The sequence below is a fragment of the Macrobrachium rosenbergii genome, chromosome 3, assembly GCF_040412425.1.
Source record: "Macrobrachium rosenbergii isolate ZJJX-2024 chromosome 3, ASM4041242v1, whole genome shotgun sequence".
Classification (NCBI taxonomy): Eukaryota; Metazoa; Arthropoda; class Malacostraca; order Decapoda; family Palaemonidae; genus Macrobrachium; species Macrobrachium rosenbergii.
In genome coordinates, this window is record NC_089743.1 from 5,689,197 (window position 1) to 5,710,982 (window position 21,786).

Sequence of the window (21,786 nt, forward strand, 5' to 3'; positions counted from 1 at the left end):
TATACAGTTGGCATATTTATCAATGGCACTCTGCATTGGTAGAGGGGATTAAAGTAAAATGGGAGCCTTGGTAAGGCATAAAATAAATGTGAGTAATAATCAAAAGTAAGGAAGGGAAATGTTAAAGGAAAAGAATAAGGGATAGAACTATAAGGAAAATAGATAGGTGAAGGACCCTGACATCCTCTTCTGGATAGAGGTGCCAGAGTCATTTTAGGGAAAAGGGATGGCACTGTGCCAGTTTGGCATGGCACCAAGAGAGCTTAGGGGCTCTTTTTAAACTACCTGGAATTATCCATGCCCATGGTATTTCCTCCACAGACCTCTCTTACCTTGATGGTTTGTCTTGGTCGGGGAATCGGTGGAACCAAGCCCAGGGAGGGTATTTGAGTGCCACCTGTGTCGGCTTCCATGACGGCTGATGTAGGGGCCCTTTTTACAAGCTCTACCAGGATCCGGCGCAGTTCCTTGAGTTCATCGGCCATTTGAGACATGGCAGAATCCTTACTCACTGTTGTGTCTGTGGCGGACTGAGACAGAGAGGGAGCGGTCATGGGGGCCGTGAGAGGCTCGCAGGTGAGAGTGACCAGCTCAGGCACGGGTTGTGAGGCCGTACCTTTGGGTGAGCTTCCGCTGTGGTTGGAAGGATCCGTCTCTTAGCATTGGTAGCGGAGCCAAGCTGGGAGAAGAGAGAGGACCTGGACTGGGATCTCTGGAGTGGAGATCAGGGGTGTGCTCTGGCGCTGACACTAAGGAAGGGTCAGGCACTAACAGTTGATTCGAAAATTGCTCATCGTTCGGGACGGATGGAGTGTGGCACTGCTCAGTGCACCCAAGTGACACTGGCAGAGATTGTGAATCAAGTGTGGGATCTCCTGGAGGGGGATCTACTCGGGGCCCTGGCACTGACACTGGGTAGGGCGGGGCACCAGAATGGGATCAGGAATCGATCTTGATGGAGGGGGCCACTGCACATTGCACCCAGGTGGCATTGGCAGTGGAACAAATGCAGGCGTTTGAGGCTTACTTGTGCCTAATGAATGATTTGGGGATTTAGACCCTGGATTGCTGTAGCTTTGGTGGTGACTGGAAGTCCTGCCCCAGGAGGAAGTCATAACCTCCAGGAATGTATCTGGCGATGGTGAGGTCGCAGATTTCAGATCTATGAGGTCTCGTGATCCTCAACTTGACAGTAGGAAGTATCATCTTAAAGTGATTGATGCCTTCAATCGTGACAAGTTTACATCTGTCAGTGGTAGCTCCACGGGAACTTTGCCTTCCCTTATGGGGACATTTGTGTGCCAGAATCATCAAATGCCTTGACCTGGCTGGCAGGGTGCCTACCTTGGGGAAGCGCCACATAAATGGGACCCTGGGCTGGAGGATCTAAGGATGTTGGGTCAGTGACTGCCAAGGCAAGGGCGGGTATACTGTACTTGACCTATTATTATTAGGGCAATTCGCCCACTGGGCAGAGGGCCCATAGACCTTGCAAAGGGGGCAATAGGTCCGGCTATAATCTTTACCTGGCACTGTCCCATTGGAGGGAGCAGGCCCTTTACCCTTTGTCCACGACCCAAGTGTGGCTCTTTGGGGTGTTGTCCCATTTGAGGAAATAGAGGGGTCTTCTGGCCGATTCTCAGCCTTCAAGGCACTGTTCAGTGGGGTGCCCTGTTCTCTTACAATACCCACACACGAGTTTCTTATGGGGGTGCCCATTCTTGTGAGGTTGCTGGGAGTTAGTCGAGGCAGGCAAGGAGGGTTATAAGATGATGATGATGCGTATCCCACATGTCAGCCCAACTGCAGCACTTGACCACTGTCTTAGGCTCCTTATTGCATAGATGAGTGGCAAGAGCTGGCGGGACATAAATAAGAAGTCCTCGAGCTGGAGGAGTTCGAGGACATCCTCCACACTAGTAGCCTTCAGAGATTCTAGCCATCATTCCAGGGCCTGGGTCTTTTTGTGTACAGCTAAAATGCCACCGCTACCAAACAGTAAATAAACAGAAAATAATAATCAATGGGGAAAACAGAATTGAAACCCCTGGCCTTAATTAATACTTGCATTTACATTTACAGTACATTAAATGGAGTGGATAGATTTGCTGGTACAGTATGTTAATAAGTACATTAATAATTAATTAACCCTCAATTAACTGCAGGGTTCTTTATATAACACAGGGCTCTTGGTTGGAACAAGCGTAGTATGCAACACGCAAGACTCGCTTTTCAATTTAGAGGAACGATACATGGGTCATCTACTCCTGTAAGCAGAGGGAGGACAGATGAGTGAAAATGCCCTCAAAATGCCTGTCATATGGACAATAATAACATAGCAAGATTCAAGGAGGTTATTAATTGACTTGTATATGACTGTCACTGGGAAAATTACTCATTTAGTCACTGAGATTCAAGGGACACTAAATATAATTTCACTGCACTTGGAGGGAGGGAACACAGAAGGGAATAACAAAGATGGAAAGTTTGAGAAAAAGATAAAGTTAAGTGCAAATCCTTGCAAACCAGATGTACCTTTTGCAACGTGGGTATTGCTCAGCAGCATGATTGGATCTTCCTTCCTACATCAGCTGTGACAGGGAGCATCAATGACTGCTTCACCTTAGGACATTGATGGAGCACAGGCCACGTTTGGATCAGCCCCTGGAGAAGCCTTCTAAGAGTTCTTGATCTCACAATAGGTCTTGTGTGACTGATGCTTGTTTTTCTTAAAACTCTTTTCCCTCTCTTCACTGGCCTGCCCTTTGTGGCTGGCCCAATGGCTTTTGGCTGCTTTTTCTCCCTTGTGTAGCCTGGAAATACAAAGAATTTACCTGACAGAAACAGGCAGGAAAACAGTTGTTCTCCCGTAAGACAGGGGGAACAGATAGAATGGATCTCACACCCTGAAAGTTCATTTCTGCAGCCTGAAAACATATGGTTCTTTTTAACATGGAAAGTCTTTAGCTTTTAGTGGGCAGAAGGTCCAGTATTTGTTACAGCTACCCCTTTAAACAGGCCTTTCCACGCCCTTACAGGTTTGAAGGTCTGTACAAGAGGGTCACTGATAGATAAGAAACTGAACATAACCTCCTCAAATCTGGCATATTTTCTTTTACTTAAGGTCAACTTAAGGTAAGGTGAAATTACATAAGAGTCAGCCCTATCTAAGGTTAAAAACAAAGGTGCTTAAATTCATTTAAAGAATGTACTGTCTGTGGGTTGACTAACTAATGGGTCCAAGACCTAACTATGGGAATGTCACACACAACTTAGCTAACTTAGCACCATTAAAATGATAACTAACTCACATACAATGGTGTATCCCCTAACTTAGCACCATTAAAATGATAAGTAACTCACATACAATGATGTATCCCTAAGCTAACAGAGGAATTTGGGTCTAACTCATGTTAAACGTAAGGGGAAATGTTGAGCTGTTCCTAGAAATTAATAATGACAGTAAGCAAATGGAAATGTGATATTAACATACTGATAAGACAAAATGCAAAATGTTTATGTCATTCAATTTTTCAATACAAACACTAATGACTAAGGTAGGAGACAACCTAGGCATCCTTCTCTGAGTAAGGTGCCAGGATTGCTCTATTAAGATGTGGCACTGTTATATATAGACACGAGTGCCATGAGAGCTCACTGGCTCTGTTAACTACCTGGACCATCCACTCCCCTTACTTCTCTTCTTCTTTGATTTCCATTGAGCTTTAGGCTGAGGATCCCTAGCTGGAATCTGGGTAGGTGTATCCGGAGGAGACTTAGGAGGCTCTTGGGCTAGGTTGGGGTCCTTCGGGACCTAGACTTAGAGTAACTATAGGTGAGGATGATGAAGAGGTTGTGTTGATATGAGAGGCTCACAGGTTACAAGGACCAACTCAGGCACGGGTTGTGAAGCTGTGCCGGGGAACGAGTTTCTGCTGTGGTCAGGAGAGTCCAGAAAAGACCCTACTGAACTTTGGGCTGGCTCTCGGCTGGACACTGGTAGCAGGGCCAGGCTGGTAGATGACAGGGGGCTGGATTTGGATCTCCTGAAGGGAGATCGACTGTGTGTTCTGGCACTGTCTCTAGGCAGGCTCAGGCACAGGATTTAGAGAGGAGACGTGAGCAGTCTCAGGGCCAAGAGTGTAAGGAACCAGAATCTGGCTCAGGTGTGGTCTCAACAGCCGGACTGGACGGAGCACTCCACTGGCCAGGTGTAGGCACTGGCTGTGGCTCAATGGAAGGGCCAGAATGAACATCAGCACCTGACAGAGACTCGCATTGGGCAGGACTCGTGGAAGGCCGAGAAAGGGGCTGGAAATAGGGGTCCCATCCTAGGAGGAGGTCATAACCTCTAGGAATCTTATTGGCCACTCCAAGCATACAAATCCTACTTTTGTGGGGTCTAGTGACCCTCAAATGGACTGTTGGGAGCATCAGCCTCCAATTATCTATTCCTTCAATAGTTATAGGCTTGTTTTCTTCTATGATGGCCCGATAGGATGCCTTGTCTTGCCTTATAAGGAAGATTTGAGCACCATTGTCTTCAAATACAGACTTGCTGAGTGCAATAACGACCTCGAGGACATGCAACAAAAATAGTGCCCACCATTGGTGGTCTTAAAGAGGATGAATAAGTTGCTGCCAGAGCAACAATGGTGGCACTTTTCTTTCCAGGGCAATCCCAAAAATTCGAGGAATGCCCATATTTCTTACATGTGTGGAATTAAATCTGGTTATAGTCTCTATGAGGAGCAGTTGCAATAGGAGTAGGCTGGGAGTTCTGGTCAAGGGGGCTTTGACATGGCTCCCCCTTTAGCTTTACACTGGGCTTCTAAATGCCCTACTTTCTTACATTAAGTACGCACAGGTGGCGATGAAGATGGTCTGTTTCTTGGTCTGACTGATAAGGCAGTGGGGTCAAGAGTGACTATGCACCTGTGGGAGGTACTGGAGGATGGGTGGTACGTCTCGTATGCATCGGCCATGTGGCAGCAGTCAGTGAAAAGGCTTGGCTGTTTCTCACTAATGCATACAGCCAAGGGGCCGGATGCATAATGGAGGAAGTCCTCAAGCTGAAGTCTGTTCAGCAAGTCTTCGAACTCCTTGAACTCCAAGGTGTCAATCCAGTGCAGTAAGGCACGAGTCTTTTTATAGGACCAGTCAGACCAGGTTTGGCTGATCTCCTTGGGAAAACTTTGCCATCTTAGCCTCCAATGCTCAGGTGTCATCTTATATGTCGTTGCTACAGCCTTCCTGACCACCTCAAGGAATTGAAGGCATCCTGACCCTTTCCAGCCATGTGTTTTGCGAGAATCATGGCCTTCTCAGTCTAAGTCGGATTGTGCTCAGAGAAGAGTTTCCAGATGGTCCAGCCATGCCTCTGGCTCTGCATCATTCCAGTGAGGCATGAGGTGGCTGATATTTGAGATAATGGAAGGAGCAGAGACCGTGGTTGGATGAGCAGCCAAGTGCTGGGCCAGTGCCCTGGCACTGGCTTGGTTGGCTTGTTCAGTTTCAGCTTCCTTCTCCTTAAGGCTATCTCTTTCTCCCCTAGGGCTAGTTCATGCTCCTTTCTCTCTCGCTCCAGGGCCAGTTCATGCTGTTGCTGCTTCTCTCCCTGCTTCTCCTTCTCTTCTTATCTCAGCCGTTCCAGCTGCAGTTCATACTCTCTTCTTCTCTGGCTTTCTTAGTGGCAGCTACTTGCTCCTGGACCCATTGGGTCAGCTGTTCTCCCTTTAATGCCATACTTTTCCCTATCTCCACAAAGGTATTGTACTCCTCGGCAGACGTGTTGCTAATGCTTGGAGCTGGGTCTGATCTTACCCAGAAATGTTCGGAGTTTTAGGATGGCCACACAAGCAGTTGCATAAGCTAAGTATATCTTAGTTCTACCAGACCACTGAGCTGATTAACAGCTCTCCTAGGGCTGGCCCAAAGGATCAGACTTATTTTATTGTGGCTAAGAGCCAGTTGGTTACTTAGCAACAGGACCTACAGCTTATTGTGGAATCCGAACCACATTATAGCGAGAAATGAATTTCTGTCACCAGAAATAAATTCCTCTAATTCTTCATTAGCCAACCGGAGGCTCGAACTCGGGCCTAGCGAGTGCTAGCCCACAACTCTACCGACTCGCCCAATGAAGAGCTAAGGAAAAATAGGCCGCTGTCTGTGCAGAGTGTAGATAAAATAAGGAAGTGGGCTGTAGAAGACGCCACTGGTAAATGGGAGAGTGCCTCTGAGATGACTCTGAGTGGCAGTGTACCTTGTATAGGTTACACTGGAATGGAAGTGTCCCTTAAGAATGGTGACATTTGGAATGGGAATGCCCCCTGTGATAATAATGGCATTGGCACTAATGTGTAATGTGGTTCTGAAGGACTGGAATGAAGTGCATTTTACCACGACACAGTTTTAACCCCCCCTAATGCCCAGAGTTTATGTGCAATCCTTGCCTGTCTTAGCCTTATAACATATGTCAAATTTCTGTATTGAATACACAAGACTGATTAGCACACATTCACTGTCATTAGTTAACACATCATTGCAGTAGGCCTGTTTGTGTTTTTTCTTCATTTTTATTGTCAATTTAATATGACCACAGGTCAGTATTGCAGTACTGTAGTTGTATATTATTGTTTGCTATTAAAAAATGGTAAAGGGATGTTACGATGCAAACACATTTTCTATTGTATGTGTTTATTTTAGGACATTTGAATATGTTCGGCGTGAAGTCCAAAATGTCCCCACCCACATACCTGTGCTTGTCTTGGCTAATCATCGTGACATGGGGCATCATCGAGTTGTATCTGAGGATGATGTACGTTTCTTCATTGAATCTTTAGAGAGGTGAGTGATATGGTATTCTGTTACATAATAGTTGTGTTTAATATGAAAGAGCTATGCTAAGGGATAGTGTATTTGTGAATTGTGAATGTGACCTGCCTGTTTGTAGCTGCTCTTGTATTGTAAATTAGAGGAAAACCCATAGAACAGGCAAATATCAGAGCTAGTCTATATCTGCATTACTGTATTTACAGAAGTGACAATGAAAAGACTTGCCTATTCAAACAAACTAACATAGCATGGAATCATTCCTTTTAGGTTTACAAGTACAACAACACTTTCATGGTGATGGGCATCAAAAATGATGGCAAGTGCAAGTATTCAAATGGAATAAAGCTTATGGGCTATTAATGCCCAAATGTGATTTTCCACAGAATAGACATTTTGAATGTGTTCATTTATATATTCACATCAAACATGATACAAGGACATTTTGTAGACCTTAAAACAAATAATCAGAAACTTGAAAGTCATTGGCTGGCAGAATGGAAATTTTCAGTTTCTCTGAGAATGTAGACTTATAATAGGAGCATTCCATAGGGATGGCTGGGTGATTACTGCAGCATGTAATAAGCTGTTGAAGTTTGTGTGTGTGTGTGAACTCTACCCACTGCAGGTCATCCAGTTTTTCTTTAGCTGTGTCAAGTCAAAATATCTTTGTTTTCTGTGTGGTTATGGATCTGGACTTATTTGTGAAGCATGTTATTGTTATATTTTTGTTTGGTTTGGTTTAGTGTTTATTTAGCATGTGAGGGATACTATCGACATGATCTGTGTTTGTGTTGTTATTTTTTCTGGTAACCTATATGAAAATTGTACAATTGCTCCTGCAAGATATAAAAAAACCTGTTAGTAAGCCTTGGAATTTATGTGGTAAAGAAACCAAAATTTTGGATAATGAGATTGTTGTGTAAGGTACTTTATTATGCATGGGTGGTTTATTCATATAAACTTCTCCAAAGGAGCTTACAGGAATATTATCTTGTCCTTGCCCTCTCCTTCCTGATTGGTTTTCTGACTTTGGACAGGGGTTCAGGGATTAATTTGCTTTCTCTGAGTTATCCTTTGAGATATACCATGAAAATCTATTCTCCTATAGGAGAGACACAATCTTTGATCCATTGGGACTGGAGTACTGAGTTAGCTCTGGGGATGTGTTGAATGCTTCATGCGGGGTTGTTCATAATCCCAGCAGGGCCCACGGCAGCTCTTTCTTCCAGCTTCCTCCCTGGCATCTGGCTGTTAGAGGGGTTTTCAACAATATGTGCAGCCTCTCTATGATTCTGTTTGCTTCTGGGTTGTAGGGTGTTGTGTAGATGATTTTCATTCCCAAGCTGTCGGCCAGGGCGTTCCAAAGGACGGAGGTGAAGTTGGTGCTTCTGTGGCTGGTGATGATCTGTGGAAAGCCATGCCTGCTGATCCAGTCCATGAGGGCCTTGACACAGCTTTCCGCCATCTGTTGTCGAATTGGTATTGTTTCCGGCCATCTGTGTTTCTCTCTATTATGGTAAATAGATATTTGTACCCCTCTGAGGTGGGGTAGGGGCCCCACAATGTCGACGTGTATGTGGGCAAGTCAGTGGGTTGTTGTTTTGTACTCCTCTATCCCGCTTTCCGTGTGCCTCGTGACTTTTGATGCTTGGCATGGGATGCGCTGTCTTGCCCATGTCTTCATGTCCTTCTGCATGCCCCACCAGATGTACCACTCTGCTACCATCTGGGCAGTTGACTGTCCTGATGGGTGGGGTAGGTTGTGGGCAAGGCTGAAAGCTTTCTTTCTTAATCCCTCTGGAAAGTAAGGGTGTGGTCTTCCGGTACTCATTTTGCAGGTGATGGTCTCCTTTCCTCCACTGATGACAGGTCACTCTATTTGAGGGCGGGATTCATCCGCCGCAGGCGTTGTATTGTAGTCCTTCGTCGTCCTTCTGTGCCTCTGCTATTTCAGGATAAGGTATCCCAAGCTGGATGGTGTTGACACAGTTTCTGGATAGGACGTCCACCACAGTGTTCAATGAGCCCTTCAGTTACTGGATGAGTATTCAGCTATTGCTGACAGGTGCCATTGTTGATGCGCTGACCACGTGTCTGCTGTGTTCTTGAAGGTGTGCACCAGTGGTTGGTGGTTTGTCTGCATCACGAACTGTTGTCCCTCGAGCATGAGGTGGAAGTGTTAGACTGCTTTGTAGACTGCAAGGAGTTCCCTGTCGAATGTCGAATATTTCTGCTCTGCTGTTGTTAGCTTTTTGCTGTAGAAAGCTAATGGGCAGCAACCATCACCAGTGTCCTGCTTGAGTACAGCGCCCATCACTGTATTGCTTGCGTCTGTTGTCAGCTTGAGGGATCTGTTGGTTATAAAGGAAATATTAGTGTTGTTGCATCTGTTATTGCTTGTTTTGCTAATTGCATTATCCTGTTCATCAGCCCAATGTAATTGTTTTTTTGTATCCCTTTAAACATTGATAAATGGGGCTCATTATCTGTGCAATCTCTGGGATAAAACGGTGATAATAATTTATTATGAGTCTGGAGAACTCTTGTACTGATTTCACTGTTGTGGGTTTTGGGGAATTCTGTGATTGCTTTCACTTTTTCTGGAAATGGGTTTACAGTGTCTTGGCTCACTTTGTGTCCTAGAAATTCTACTGTTTCTTTCCTCATTTGCACTTATCTTCATGCACTATCTTTGACATGTTTGATATGTTCTTTTAAGTTTGGGCTGAATGTTATTCAAAATGGAAGGTCCCTGAATATTTTGTCCATTAATCTTTGGAATGTTGCCCAAGAGTTATGGAGGTCGAAGCAGCTGTAGTTGAACGTATATGTTCCGAATGGCGTGATGATTGCCATCTTCTCTACGTCTTCTTTTGCTACTAGAACTTGAAAATACCCTTTTAGCAGGTCTATCTTGGTGAGTATTCTTGTTCCACTCATTTCATTTGTTATGTCTGTTGTATTTGGTAGGGGGTATCTGTCTGGTTTCGTCTCCGTAGGGGCGCCAGGTTCCGTCTCCTTTTGACATATTCCGGCTTCCATTTCTTTAAATATCTGCTTGGTGTAGGTAAGTTTTTCCGGAGCCAGTCGTCTGAATTTTGAATGGATCGGCCGGCCTTTTGTTTGTATGCTTGATTTTGTGCTTCGCTGGTTTTGTGAGGTCATACTTGAGGTCATCCTTGAATACGTCTTCGTATTTGCACAGCGGTTCTCTCATCTCTGCTGGTTGGACGTCCAGTGCGATAGGGCATACTGCTGTGATTGTTGTACGTTTGGTTGGCTGCTGGGGACATGAATTCCGTGTTGTTCTCTTGACTAGTTCTTTTTTCACGACACTGACCAGTAGGTTGTGTGCTGTTAGGAAATCTGCTCCTAAGAATGCCATTGTCACGTCTGCTGTTATGTATGACCAGTCGTACTCTTGTCCATCAAACTTAACCTTCATCTCCTGCCTCCCGTACATCATTAGTGGGGCTCCACTGGCGGTGGAGACTTGTAGATTGGTTGGTGGGATGGGGTTTATCTGCTCTGCTGGTCTTACTGGGATGAAGGACCTACAGTCTTCGGTATCCACCAAGAATTCCATGTCTGACCTCTCATCCCTAATGTAGAAGCATGTCTCAGTCCTCCTCTCATACCTGGAAGACAGACAGCGGTAGGCATGCGCGATTTCTCTCACAAGGCAACCTGTCTGCCCCCTGCTGACATTAGTATGGTTGGGTTGCTTCTATGACCCTACTGGGTGTTTTTTGAAAATATGTAGCCTTTGTCACACTTCCTCACCTTGGCCCCGAATCTCCAATGGAAGAAGCAGACTCCTTCTGGGAGCTCCTGCCTCTTCTGTGGTTGCTTCTTTCTGTTTTCTTGTTTATAGAAGAGACTCTTGTAGATGGGGGCAGCTGGCTCATCCTCGTCTCTGTCTTTGTTGCTTCTGGACGACTGTTCAGTGCGACATGTTGCTGATGCTGGCTGCAAGGGATCTGCTGCCTTATGTAGTGTTTGGATTTCGTCCACCATTATTAGAAATTCTTTGATAGGCATGGTGGAGGCTTTTGGCATGGCTGCTACTGTTTGGCGGGGCAGTTCCGTGAGGAGTACCTCCCTCACTAGGTCCAAGAACAACTCTGCTTTGTTGCCTTTGGCTGGTAGAATAATGAGTTGTTGCAGCTGCTTGTACATGTGCAACGGTCTTTCATCGCCTATCAGGCTCCCCCACATGATTCAGGAATTTCTTGGCTCTCTGGGCTGGCAGCATGCTGAAGGATGACTTCAGCTGGTCCTTCAGGATGTTGTAGGTCACTGGGGCATCTAGTTCCTCGAGCCATGCTGCTATCTGCTCGAAGATGTCGTCTGGTAGGAATTTGAGGATGGCATCTTCTTTCTGCATCAACGAGGTGCTCTTTGTGCGAAAGATTATCTCGGCCCTAAAAACCATGCTTCTGGGTGGTTGGGCGTGAAGGGCGACAATCGGATGGAGGCAACTGCAAGACTCTCGGAGATAGTGTGGGGGTTGCTGGTGTTGGTGCGGTCAGTCATCTCTCTGGGGTCACCAGTGTGAGCAAGGTACGAGTGAAAGTGCAGGTCTAGATACAACTGATTTATTGATTCAAAATCCATAAATGTCATAGGCCCATGCGGGCCGCAAAGTAGTCCCGACCTCTTGACAAGTAGAGGAAAAGGGATTAACAGGAGACATCTGTGTCTTCTCACAGATTTAAAATAACCAATATACAAATAGAAAACATATGAACATAAAGGAGTTACACAGGACTGAATGGATTACACTGTGATCTATGGAGTGATAACAATACATGAAAGATGGCGATAACATCATCGGAAATATTTACATAAAACACAGTCTTGAGGATTTGTGTTTTCTGTCTTGATTCGTGTCGAGCGCATGGTCCGTTCCATGAGGTGGAGCTGATTTATCGCCAGGTAGGCCCCATGGTTGATCCACTTGGGGCTACGGGTCAACAAGAAAATTGATCCAGATGGCTGTTCAGGACATGCGATTTCCGTACACATGCATAGTAATGATTTCTTTCACTTTTTTTCTATAGTATTTTGAATGGGATTGAAGCATCTGTGGCAGTTTGACGACCTCAGTGTGGCCTAATCGTAAGTAAGTGATGGGATTGTATGAAAAAATTAATGTGATTATGATTACCTGGTAATTACATATTTTCACCAAGTACTTTAAGAGTAGTATCCATTTCTTGAAATTTCCTCTGCATAGGAGGATTGTAGCAAAGAATATGTTGGAGGGTAGTATAAGTATATTAATTTGGTAAAATGAACTTCAGTACAGTATCAAAGGATTTTATTAGCCATAATTGAAAATTAATTATTCAACACTGTAGTATTTTTCCAATTTTTCCTTGGATATGTTATATTTTGAAATAGACTACATGTATTTGGGTATTTTCTCTTATGGTAAAATAGTGAAACAGAAGTACAGTATCCTGAATACAAATTTTTTATGCCCTTCCCAGACCTGAAGGAGCGGCAGATATTCGTTATGCAGAGTCCTCCATGCGAAATGGCTTTGGCCTAAAGCTGCTCCACAAGTTTTTCAATCTTCCATTTCTGCAGCTACAGAGAGTAACGCTGCTGCGACAGTTAGAAACAAATACATCAGAAATTGAAGCTACAATTCAGGAGCTTGAGGTTTATCAAGAGAGTGATGATGCTAATTATGACATGTAAGTCTTCAGAAATTATCTGTTGTAGATTTTGACAGTAGATACGCATGTGCTTTCATGATACGCCAACCTGTTATTTTACTTATGCTACATAACCTAGAAAGGTCATGGTTAGCCAGGTGCTGAGCAGCATCATTGGATAAAAAGAAAAGGATGTCATTGTTCTTTCATGTGAATAATTTTTTACTGTGAGAGAAAGCCTCCAATATGCTTTATCATAGTCTTCATTCCCAGCTTTACTTTTATCAAAGATGTTTTGGTTAGCTTGCATTCTTTTTATCATTTATCTCTTCATCCTTCTTCCTCAGCGAGTGAATTTAGGACAGTGATCCTTCAGTTTTTCAGATTAATAGAGCCAAGGGCCCATCGGATGATGGTGAAATTCAGATAAGGGTGAGCAAAATAATCTAGTGGTGTTCAAGGGCAACTCCGTGCCCTTCCTCACGTAACCTTGTCAATAAAACTTAAATGTAAATACCCAATATGCTTATAATCAACAACCATCACACTTTAAACTGAAAACTTTATGCAAAAGGTGTTATGGTTTCCTTTACTCTTAGGGACCAGTGTTGAATGTATTATGAAAGAGCTGCGGTCCAGTTAAGCAATTTTGGAGAGTAAATCATACAATTGCTACTTAACCTAATTTTTTTTATAATTGTTCTATTTACAAGCAATCCACGACTAGCACAAGTTACCTTTGCATTCCTGTGAACAATAGTTTATTGGATCAGTCCCTACCTAACCACATACACTAATCTACAATCAGTCCAGAGGATAATTCATAAATAAATACAACTTGATGCTCATCAATAGACATTTACACCTCTTTCCTTTATCACGAAAACAACATGCAAAATGAGTACGTACAGTTATATCCAAAAACAATCAAATCTCCAGTACATATGAGTTAACAGATTACTTCAGGAAGATTTACTCAGTTGAGATTTTCCACAAAAGGACTTTATATATACAGTGTTTTTTATATAGCGTAGCTGCTTTTTGTCCTCAAAGGAGTTAGTACACCTTCATGGTCCCCCAGAGCTCCATAAGACAGACCAACCAATTATAAAGAATTTTCTTCAAGTTGGTCTCAGCCAGAATAGTGCTTGTTGGCACAGTCAAAGAATGTAAAGGACTCAGGACAGGAGGTCTCTTTCTCTGTCCTATAACGACTACCTCAGCTCTCCACATCTCTCTCGCATAGATGTGACAACAGCCCACTTCAACCATCTTCATTACACTCTGGTCTGTTCAAGAGTTCACTTATCCTTAGGTTGTGCTCCAGAAATTGTGTTCAACTATGCATTTTTCAAGCATCATTACAGTGCTCCCCCATTTTTACATGGGGATAGGTTCCAGAACCTACTGCGGAAATGAAAAATCCCCTCTAAAAATGCTTATAACTGCCAAATACATTGCACCCCTTAAACTAAAATGCTTATAACCGCCTATTTTAACATTTCACTGCTTAATTTGATAGTTCAAACAAAAATATACCGTAAATTATCATACTAAAACAATTTATTATCATTTAAAATAAAAATACACCCCAGACCATCATCCCAAAACACCCAAAGCAACCTTACGTTACAGTACTCTCCTACTACTGTTACTCTTAAGTAGGCTATATATACCTCTAAAATGCTTATAACTGCCTATTTTAATAGTTCATTGCTAAACTTGGCAGTTCAAACAAAAATATACCTCAAACTATCATCCCAGAACACCCTAATATCATTTCAAAGTCATGTTGCAAAATCAAGTATACCAGCCTACAACTGTAACTCTTAAGTATCCCCTATCATTCAGACAAGCACGTTTTCTTCGGCCTCGTAACTTTAACGCATCGTTCTGTGCATAATGTAATGCACTGGGCATACATTTTACGTATATTGATATTTTCCTGTGTTGTAAGGTAATTCTGAAATGATGTTTACTGTACAGGTATGTATTTTAGGATAGTACTAGTACTGTACAGAGCATCCAAAATACATGGGTAGATTAGAACAACAGGACGCGTACCTCCAAACAGAATGCTAGGTTTGTTGTGTTAGTATTTTCGTGATTACGTACAAATTATGATAAAAAAATGATTTACTACTGTAAATTCTTGGTTTATGTTGTTTTGTGGTTAGTCCTAATCATCTCCCATAAATTTATTAAAAATTCTTTTGCCGTCATTCTTTCTCTCTCTCTCTCTCAGTATACATATACTGAGAAAAAACAGCAAAATATCTATAACATGTTATTTCACTTACAGAATCTATTTATACTGTATTGATCTAATCACCATAAAAATATTTAAAATCCAGATTTCATATGTAGGCTTCTGTAGCAGTTTTTCTGTGACAATGTAATCTCTCTCTCTCTCATATATATCATAAATCAGTACTGTACTTTACAGGTTCATTAATGAAAATAATATCAAATAGTGTACCTTAGGCATAAAAAAACACGAAAATAAATAAATCAAGCAATTCACGACAGATCAACGCAGGTACCATTGCCACATTTTTTGCTTTTTCTAATTTATTGTAATGTATTTCATTACAAGTTTAGTTGACTATGATTATTACACATATTATAATATTACACAAGAGAATATTTTATCACTGTTGATGTTTCATCTCTAGTCACCATAAAAGTATTTAAAATCTGAATTTCATTCGTAGGCAACTCAACATTCTCATCCCAGCCATAGTTTAAGTGCCTTTAATTATCGTCCCTAGCAAGTTAGTACTGTGCTTCGATGTATCAACACTTCAGTTCTCTCTCTCTCTCTCTCAAACAGTATACATATTACTTTAATGGAAAAAAAAGGCAAAATATCAATGAAACGTTATTTCACTTACAGAATCCATTTATACTGTGCTTAGACTTCGATGTAAAAACCATAGTCTCTCTCTCTCTCTCTCTCTCTCTCTCTCTCTCTCTCTCTCTCTCTCTCTCTCTCTCTCTCTCTCTCTCTCTCTCAAACAGTATAATATATCCTTTAATAAAAAAAACAGCAAAATATCAATGAAACGTTATTTCACTTACTGAATCCATTTATACTGTACTTAGACTTCGATGTAAAAACCATATTTATATGGCTCTCTCTCTCTCTCTCTCTCTCTCTCTCTCTCTCTCTCTCTCTCTCTCTCTCTCTCTCTCTCTCTCTCTCTCTCTCTCTTAGCATACATATATTTTAATGAAAAAATACAGTAATTAGTGAATACACAGTGCTGCTCTACGAAAAAATGAATTACAGTAGTGATAATTTTAGAGATATGGCCAAAAGAAAAATCCGCAAATTAGTGAAAATTCCCCGGCAGACAAGTGAATGATGTGTTCCACAAAAATCCGTGACAAAGTGAACAATAGAAATGTAAAACACATAAAAACGGGGGGACACTGTACTTCAATCAAGCTAATACTTAGTTTTAAGACCAAATGTAGTAATTCTAAGTATTAGCTCCACGCCTGTTTTTACCTTGGAAACTTGTTTTTTCTACACTTTTAGGGCTGCTGATAATGGAGGTGAGTTTGCTTATTGTCAGCCAACTGTTATTTGCCCCTTAACTCTAATCAACAGTAAAGGAGGACTGGGAATTCGGGGTTTTGGGTGGGGGAGAACACAGAAATGGAGTGGACATGTTTACGATGTGGAAGCGTCCTCTGGAGGAGGAAAACTCCAGGGAGCCATCCGTCGCTAGGAGGGAGCGGCTGAAAGGGAGGGAGGTAACCGGGGCCAGGGAGGGAGAAAGTTCCTCAGGTGCCCCGACAGGGGGGATAGTGAGGAATGGCGCAAGGGGGGGAAGGAGGAATGTGCAAACGCAGAACATGTTGGGAACAAGAGTGGGTAGCAATGAAACAGGTTGGGGGTGAAGGGACGCAACACAACCTGTAACAGGCACAGAGACAAAGAACATGTGACCGACAAAAATAAAACTTCACCTCCTTTACCAGCAGCCCAAAAAGTGTAGGAAAAACCAGTTTCCAAGGTAAAAACAGGCATGGAGATGTACTTAGAGTTTAGAATTCATAAAATAATCTGGAAAAAAAAACACAATTCGATACACTACGAAAAGAAGCCCCAGTAAACTTACCTTAGGGACTCCGAGCCTGCACTCACTACCGCACCTGGGAGTAAAATTGGCCCTTTTTTATTTTAACCCTTAAATGCCAACTGGACGTATCATACGTCGACTAAAATTGTCTGTTGGGTGCCGAGTGGACGTACCGTACGTCGTCTACAAAAAATTTCAACCTTCGGTCAACTTTGACTCGACCGAAATGGTCGAAAAACGCAATTGTAAGCTAAAACTCTTACATTCTAGTAATATTCAATCATTTACCTTCATTTTGCAACAAATTGGAAGTCTCTAGCACAATATTTCGATTTATGGTGAATTTTTAAAAAAACTTTTCCTTACACCCCTTGTGTAGCTCGGCCGAAAATTTCAGAAATTCTTTCGTCATTTTGTCATAAGTTTTGCACTGTTTTATATTAGCCGTTACATAAAGTTTTATATATGAAAATGTGCACAATTTCATGTAAAATATAGCAAAATACAACCCATGGTTGTAGCTTTTATCAGTTTGGAAATATTTTCATATAAACCACGATAACTGCCAAAATTTCAACCTTCGGTCAAATTTGACTCGACCGAAATGGTAAAAAAACGCAGTTGTAAGCTAAAACTCTTACATTCTAGTAATATTCAATCATTTACCTTCATTTTGCAAGAAATTGGAAGTCTCTAGCACAATATTTCAATTTATGGTGAATTTTTGAAAAAAACTTTTTCCTTACGTCCGCGACAGAAATTCTTTCGTCACGTTGTCGTAATGTTTGCATCATTTTATATTAGTCGTTACATAAAAGTTTTATATATGGAAATGTGCGCAATTTCATGTAGAATACAACAGAAAATAACTCATGGTTGTAGCTTTTATCAGTTTTGAAATATTTTCATATAAATCACGATAACTGCCAAAATTTCAACCTTCGGTCAACTTTAACTCGACCGAAATGGTAAAAAAACGAAATTATAAGCTAAAACTCTTACATTCTAGTAATATTCAATCTTGTACCTTAATTTTGCAACAAACTGGAAGTCTCTAGCACAATATTTCGATTTATGGTGAATTTCTGAAAAAAAAAACTTTTTCCTTATGTCTGCGCGCGATAACTCGGCCGAACATCTCAGAAATTCTTTCGTCACGTCGTAATGTTTGCATCGTTTTACATTAGTCGTTACATAAACTTTTATATATGAAAATGTGCGCAATTTCATGTAGAATACAACAGAAAATAGCTCATGGTTGTAGCTTTATCAGTTTTGAAATATTTTCACATAAATCACGATAACTGCCAAAATTTCAACCTTCGGTCAACTTTAACTCGACCGAAATGGTCGAAAAATGCAATTGTAAGCTAAAACTCTTACATTCTAGTAATATTCAATCATTTACCTTCATTTTGCAATAAATTGGAAGTCTCTAGCACAATATTTCGATTTATGGTGAATTTAAAAAAAAAAACATTTTCCTTACGTCCGCGCAGTAACTCGGCCGAACATCTCAGAAATTCTTTCGTCACGTTGTAATGTTTGCACCGTTTTATATTAGTCGTTACATAAACTTTTATATATGAAAATGTGCACAATTTCATGTACAATACAACAGAAAATAACTCATGGTTGTAGCTTTTATCAGTTTTGAAATATTTTCATAAAAATCATGATAAATAGAAAAAATTCGACTTTCGGTCAACTTTAACTCGACCGAAATGGTCGAAAACTGCAATTGTAAGCTAAAACACTTACAGTCTAGTAATATTCAATCAATTAGCTTCATTTTTTCAACAAACGGGAAGTCTCTAGCATAATATTTCGATTTATGGTGAATTTTTGAAAAAAATTTTTTTATTCTGCTTTCGTTACAAATTCATGCATCATTTTGTGATAATATTTTCTCTGTGTTGCTTTGATCGTTTTACAATTTGTTATATACCAAAATCATCGCAATTTAGTGTACAATACAAGGAAAAAAATAACCCGTTAGCTTTAACCGTTTTGCTCACAGCGTGATTTGTATAAAATTATATATGAAAATTTTTTATTGCGCTGTCATATATTTCAATATTTATATATGATAATGATATTTTTTTCATTTCTGATGGTTGCATACTAAACTTCAGGCAATGACAAAAAAAGGAGCCAAAAATGAACTCTTAATCTTAAAAACTAAGCGTGCTGTGATTTTTCGAAAAAAAACTTTTTTTCTGCTTCGGCGCTAACTCCCGAACGCCGCCGGCATACGGGAGACGTTTTTGTAAATAGAGGCTCGGCGTTTAAGGGTTAAAGGCCGTGATCTTGACACAGATGAATTAACATCTCATAATTGCCGTAACAACATACGTTAATTTCCCAGCAGTTGACATAAGAGTTTTACCAGGTAACAGCCAAAGGTAGCATGTTATAGGTTCAGAGAAGCATGCAACAAGGAACCAGCCGGTGTACTGAAATGAAATAGCTATGAATCGTTCCAACGCAAACAGGTGGGTGCAGTAGTTGGAAAGGCTTGTTAGGATCGCGTATGAATACCCCCACACCTCCAATGACAGGAGAAACTTCTGAATTCCTCCTGAAACAACTTTTGCCGTGTTTAGTACTGGCACCTGGGGGTTCAAATGTATTTTGCCGTGTTCAGTACTAGCCCCTGGGGAATCAAATGTCCATAAGTGGATATATCAAAATTGAAGTTTCAGAAGGACCGGAAATGAGCATTATCCCCCCAGCCCCCCCTTTTTCATCAGTAAGGGGCTGGCATGTGTACCAAAAACTCCCCTTTAAGATTGCATGTGCATGGCAGCATTCGAAATAGCAGTAGTAGTTAAAGATTTTGTCTTTGTAATGGCTACCCTTTGTCATCTTGTTCCTGCTGTGTTTGTGTAAGGGTTTTTCATCTCCATAATGCCGTAAACAGTAAATTTTGGCCGTCTTCTCATCCCCTGTGGTCTACCCCACCCGTAACCCCACTTTCCCTAGGGGTCCCCTAAATTGTAGGATAGTAACAAGCGGGGGAGCAAATCACCCTGTCCCAAAGGTATACCCCACCCATAACCCCGCATTCCCATCGGGTCCCCTAACTTGTTGGATGGAGGGAGCAAATCACCTGTCTCGGTGGTATACCCCACCCATAACCCCACTTTCCCATCGGGTCCCCTAGCTTGTTGGATGAAGTTCTGTGGTTAATTACAGGTTAAATAGCAACCAAAAAATTGTAGCAAAAGTTAAGTTAGGAGGAAATTGCTGCCGCAGAGCTACTACTTAGATCTACCCCAAAGGTAAAGTTTTAGTTCCTTAAAACTTTAACAGGTAGTCTTATATTTGTTTAAATAAATTGGGACCCAGTAGGCCTCTTGTAAGGTGAGAAGTTAGGAGTAGTTCGCCTTAATATCATTGCTGGTTTTTCTTATTTAACAAAGTGAGAATTAGCATTAAGGCAAAAATATTAGACAATTTTGTTGTTGAATCTTATTATACAATGACACTTTTAACACTGATAGATATGAAGTTACCGAAAGGGTAAATCGAGTTAGCCTAACTTTTTGTTTACAAAACACAGACGTGATTGTAGTTCTCAATCATGCTTGACTTATGATCCTTGGTTTTACTAAAGGCCAGTATTTCCTTTGTAGTATTTTATAATCAAACAAAATGGTTTTGTGATATCAGCAGTTTCCCAATTATCCTTAATAATGGGGTTCTTTCCAATGTTAAAGGAATACATTCATGTGGATCTAATTCCAGCGGGTATTACTTTGCTGGTAGTAATATCACTGGTGAAGAAAATTGTCATAATGTTTGTATTTTTCTAAAGGGAATACAAAAGTACTTTTACTTAATGGTGAGCTTTGGCCAAAGATTTTAAAATCTTAGAGGTACTGATTTTATATATTTTTGGTATGAAACTTTCAACAATTATTGATTTTATTTTTGTATCAACTAACCTAGCCTATAGGCTACATAACCTTTACCTGGTGCTTGGGAATAGACCTGGTAATCAAAGGTTACGAAATGTGTAGAAATACAGTATGGATATCCATTTAGTTTTGTCATAATTGAGTTAAGAAGCATTTATGAGTAAATCCTTTAAGGCAATGTTATTGTAGTAATTGTGAATTAATATTTTAATACACGACAATGATTTTATGGATATGACCCATCGATCATTTTTCCTTACATCATGCTATGGACATGTACTTGTGGCCATGTAGGCCTGGGTTAATTTGAAGTGTTTGCAGCCAATACAGTGATACAATCCGACCTCTTACAACCGGCACCTTTTGGGACCAGGCCATAGCCAGACCACAGAAAATCCTGGATGATAGAAATTGCCCCTAAAACTTCCTATGTAAACAGTCTTGCCAGCTCATTCCACATACTGTATATGGTTCTGTGTTATCAACATTTTAACAAAGCTCATGAATAATGACTGCCATTCGTTAGGGTTAGTCCCCTTGCAAAATTCTGGCCTGCTTCATAAGCATCTCTCCGGAAATGCTTACGCCTTCGCTTCACCAGAGCTTAAATCTCTTTATAAGCGCACTGTCAGAATCTGATCTCCTTGCACCCTTCATTGTTTTTTGGCAATTCAAAATTTCTGGCTTTCCTTTTCAGCAAAAACCTAAAAATCTGCTTTTGTTTCTTTAAACTTGCACCTGGTTAGGTCTTTTATGTCTTTACACCAACAATACAGTTGTAATAAGAATAATGATAATTTTAGTAAAACTGTTGTTTTACTTATTGTATTCAATTATATCTCATGCATTATTGTCATATTATTGTATTTTAATTTATGAACATAATAAACACATGCCATTTGCAATCTGCTAATGTTTACATTCTTAAAATCATCAGCTGATTGCATTTTACTAACACCATCATAGCTATTACAGTAGTTGCTGAGTGAAACGCAATTTGGAGATTCATTTTATACCTAAAGTATCAAAGCAGAGTTTAAAAATGCAGCTTACTTTATCTATAAATGCAGTAAATTAAATGAAGTAAAGTTGTGATTTTGCCAATATCGGATGTTGCTTTTGGCTCTTCCAAAATATTTTGTGGCCTGCACATTTTTCTTTTTTTCTGCCACAGCTACAACCATAAATTTGTGGCATATTTTCTTAACACTTTCCTCTCCATTGAGTGAAGGATGAATAAAGATTGATTTTTTCTTATTTATGGAAGGC

The 21,786-nt window shown here is 41.0% G+C and overlaps 1 protein-coding gene across 1 annotated transcript in view; it reads left to right on the forward strand.

Moving 5' to 3' along the window:
- LOC136828841 (rab-like protein 6) overlaps positions 1-21,786 on the forward strand; it is a 122,729-nt gene that overhangs the window by 36,692 nt on the left and 64,251 nt on the right. The window contains exons 6-7 of the mRNA XM_067087115.1: positions 6,709-6,849; positions 12,333-12,542. Coding sequence (XP_066943216.1) covers positions 6,709-6,849; positions 12,333-12,542 — 351 coding nt within the window. The remainder of the gene's footprint in view (positions 1-6,708; positions 6,850-12,332; positions 12,543-21,786) is intronic.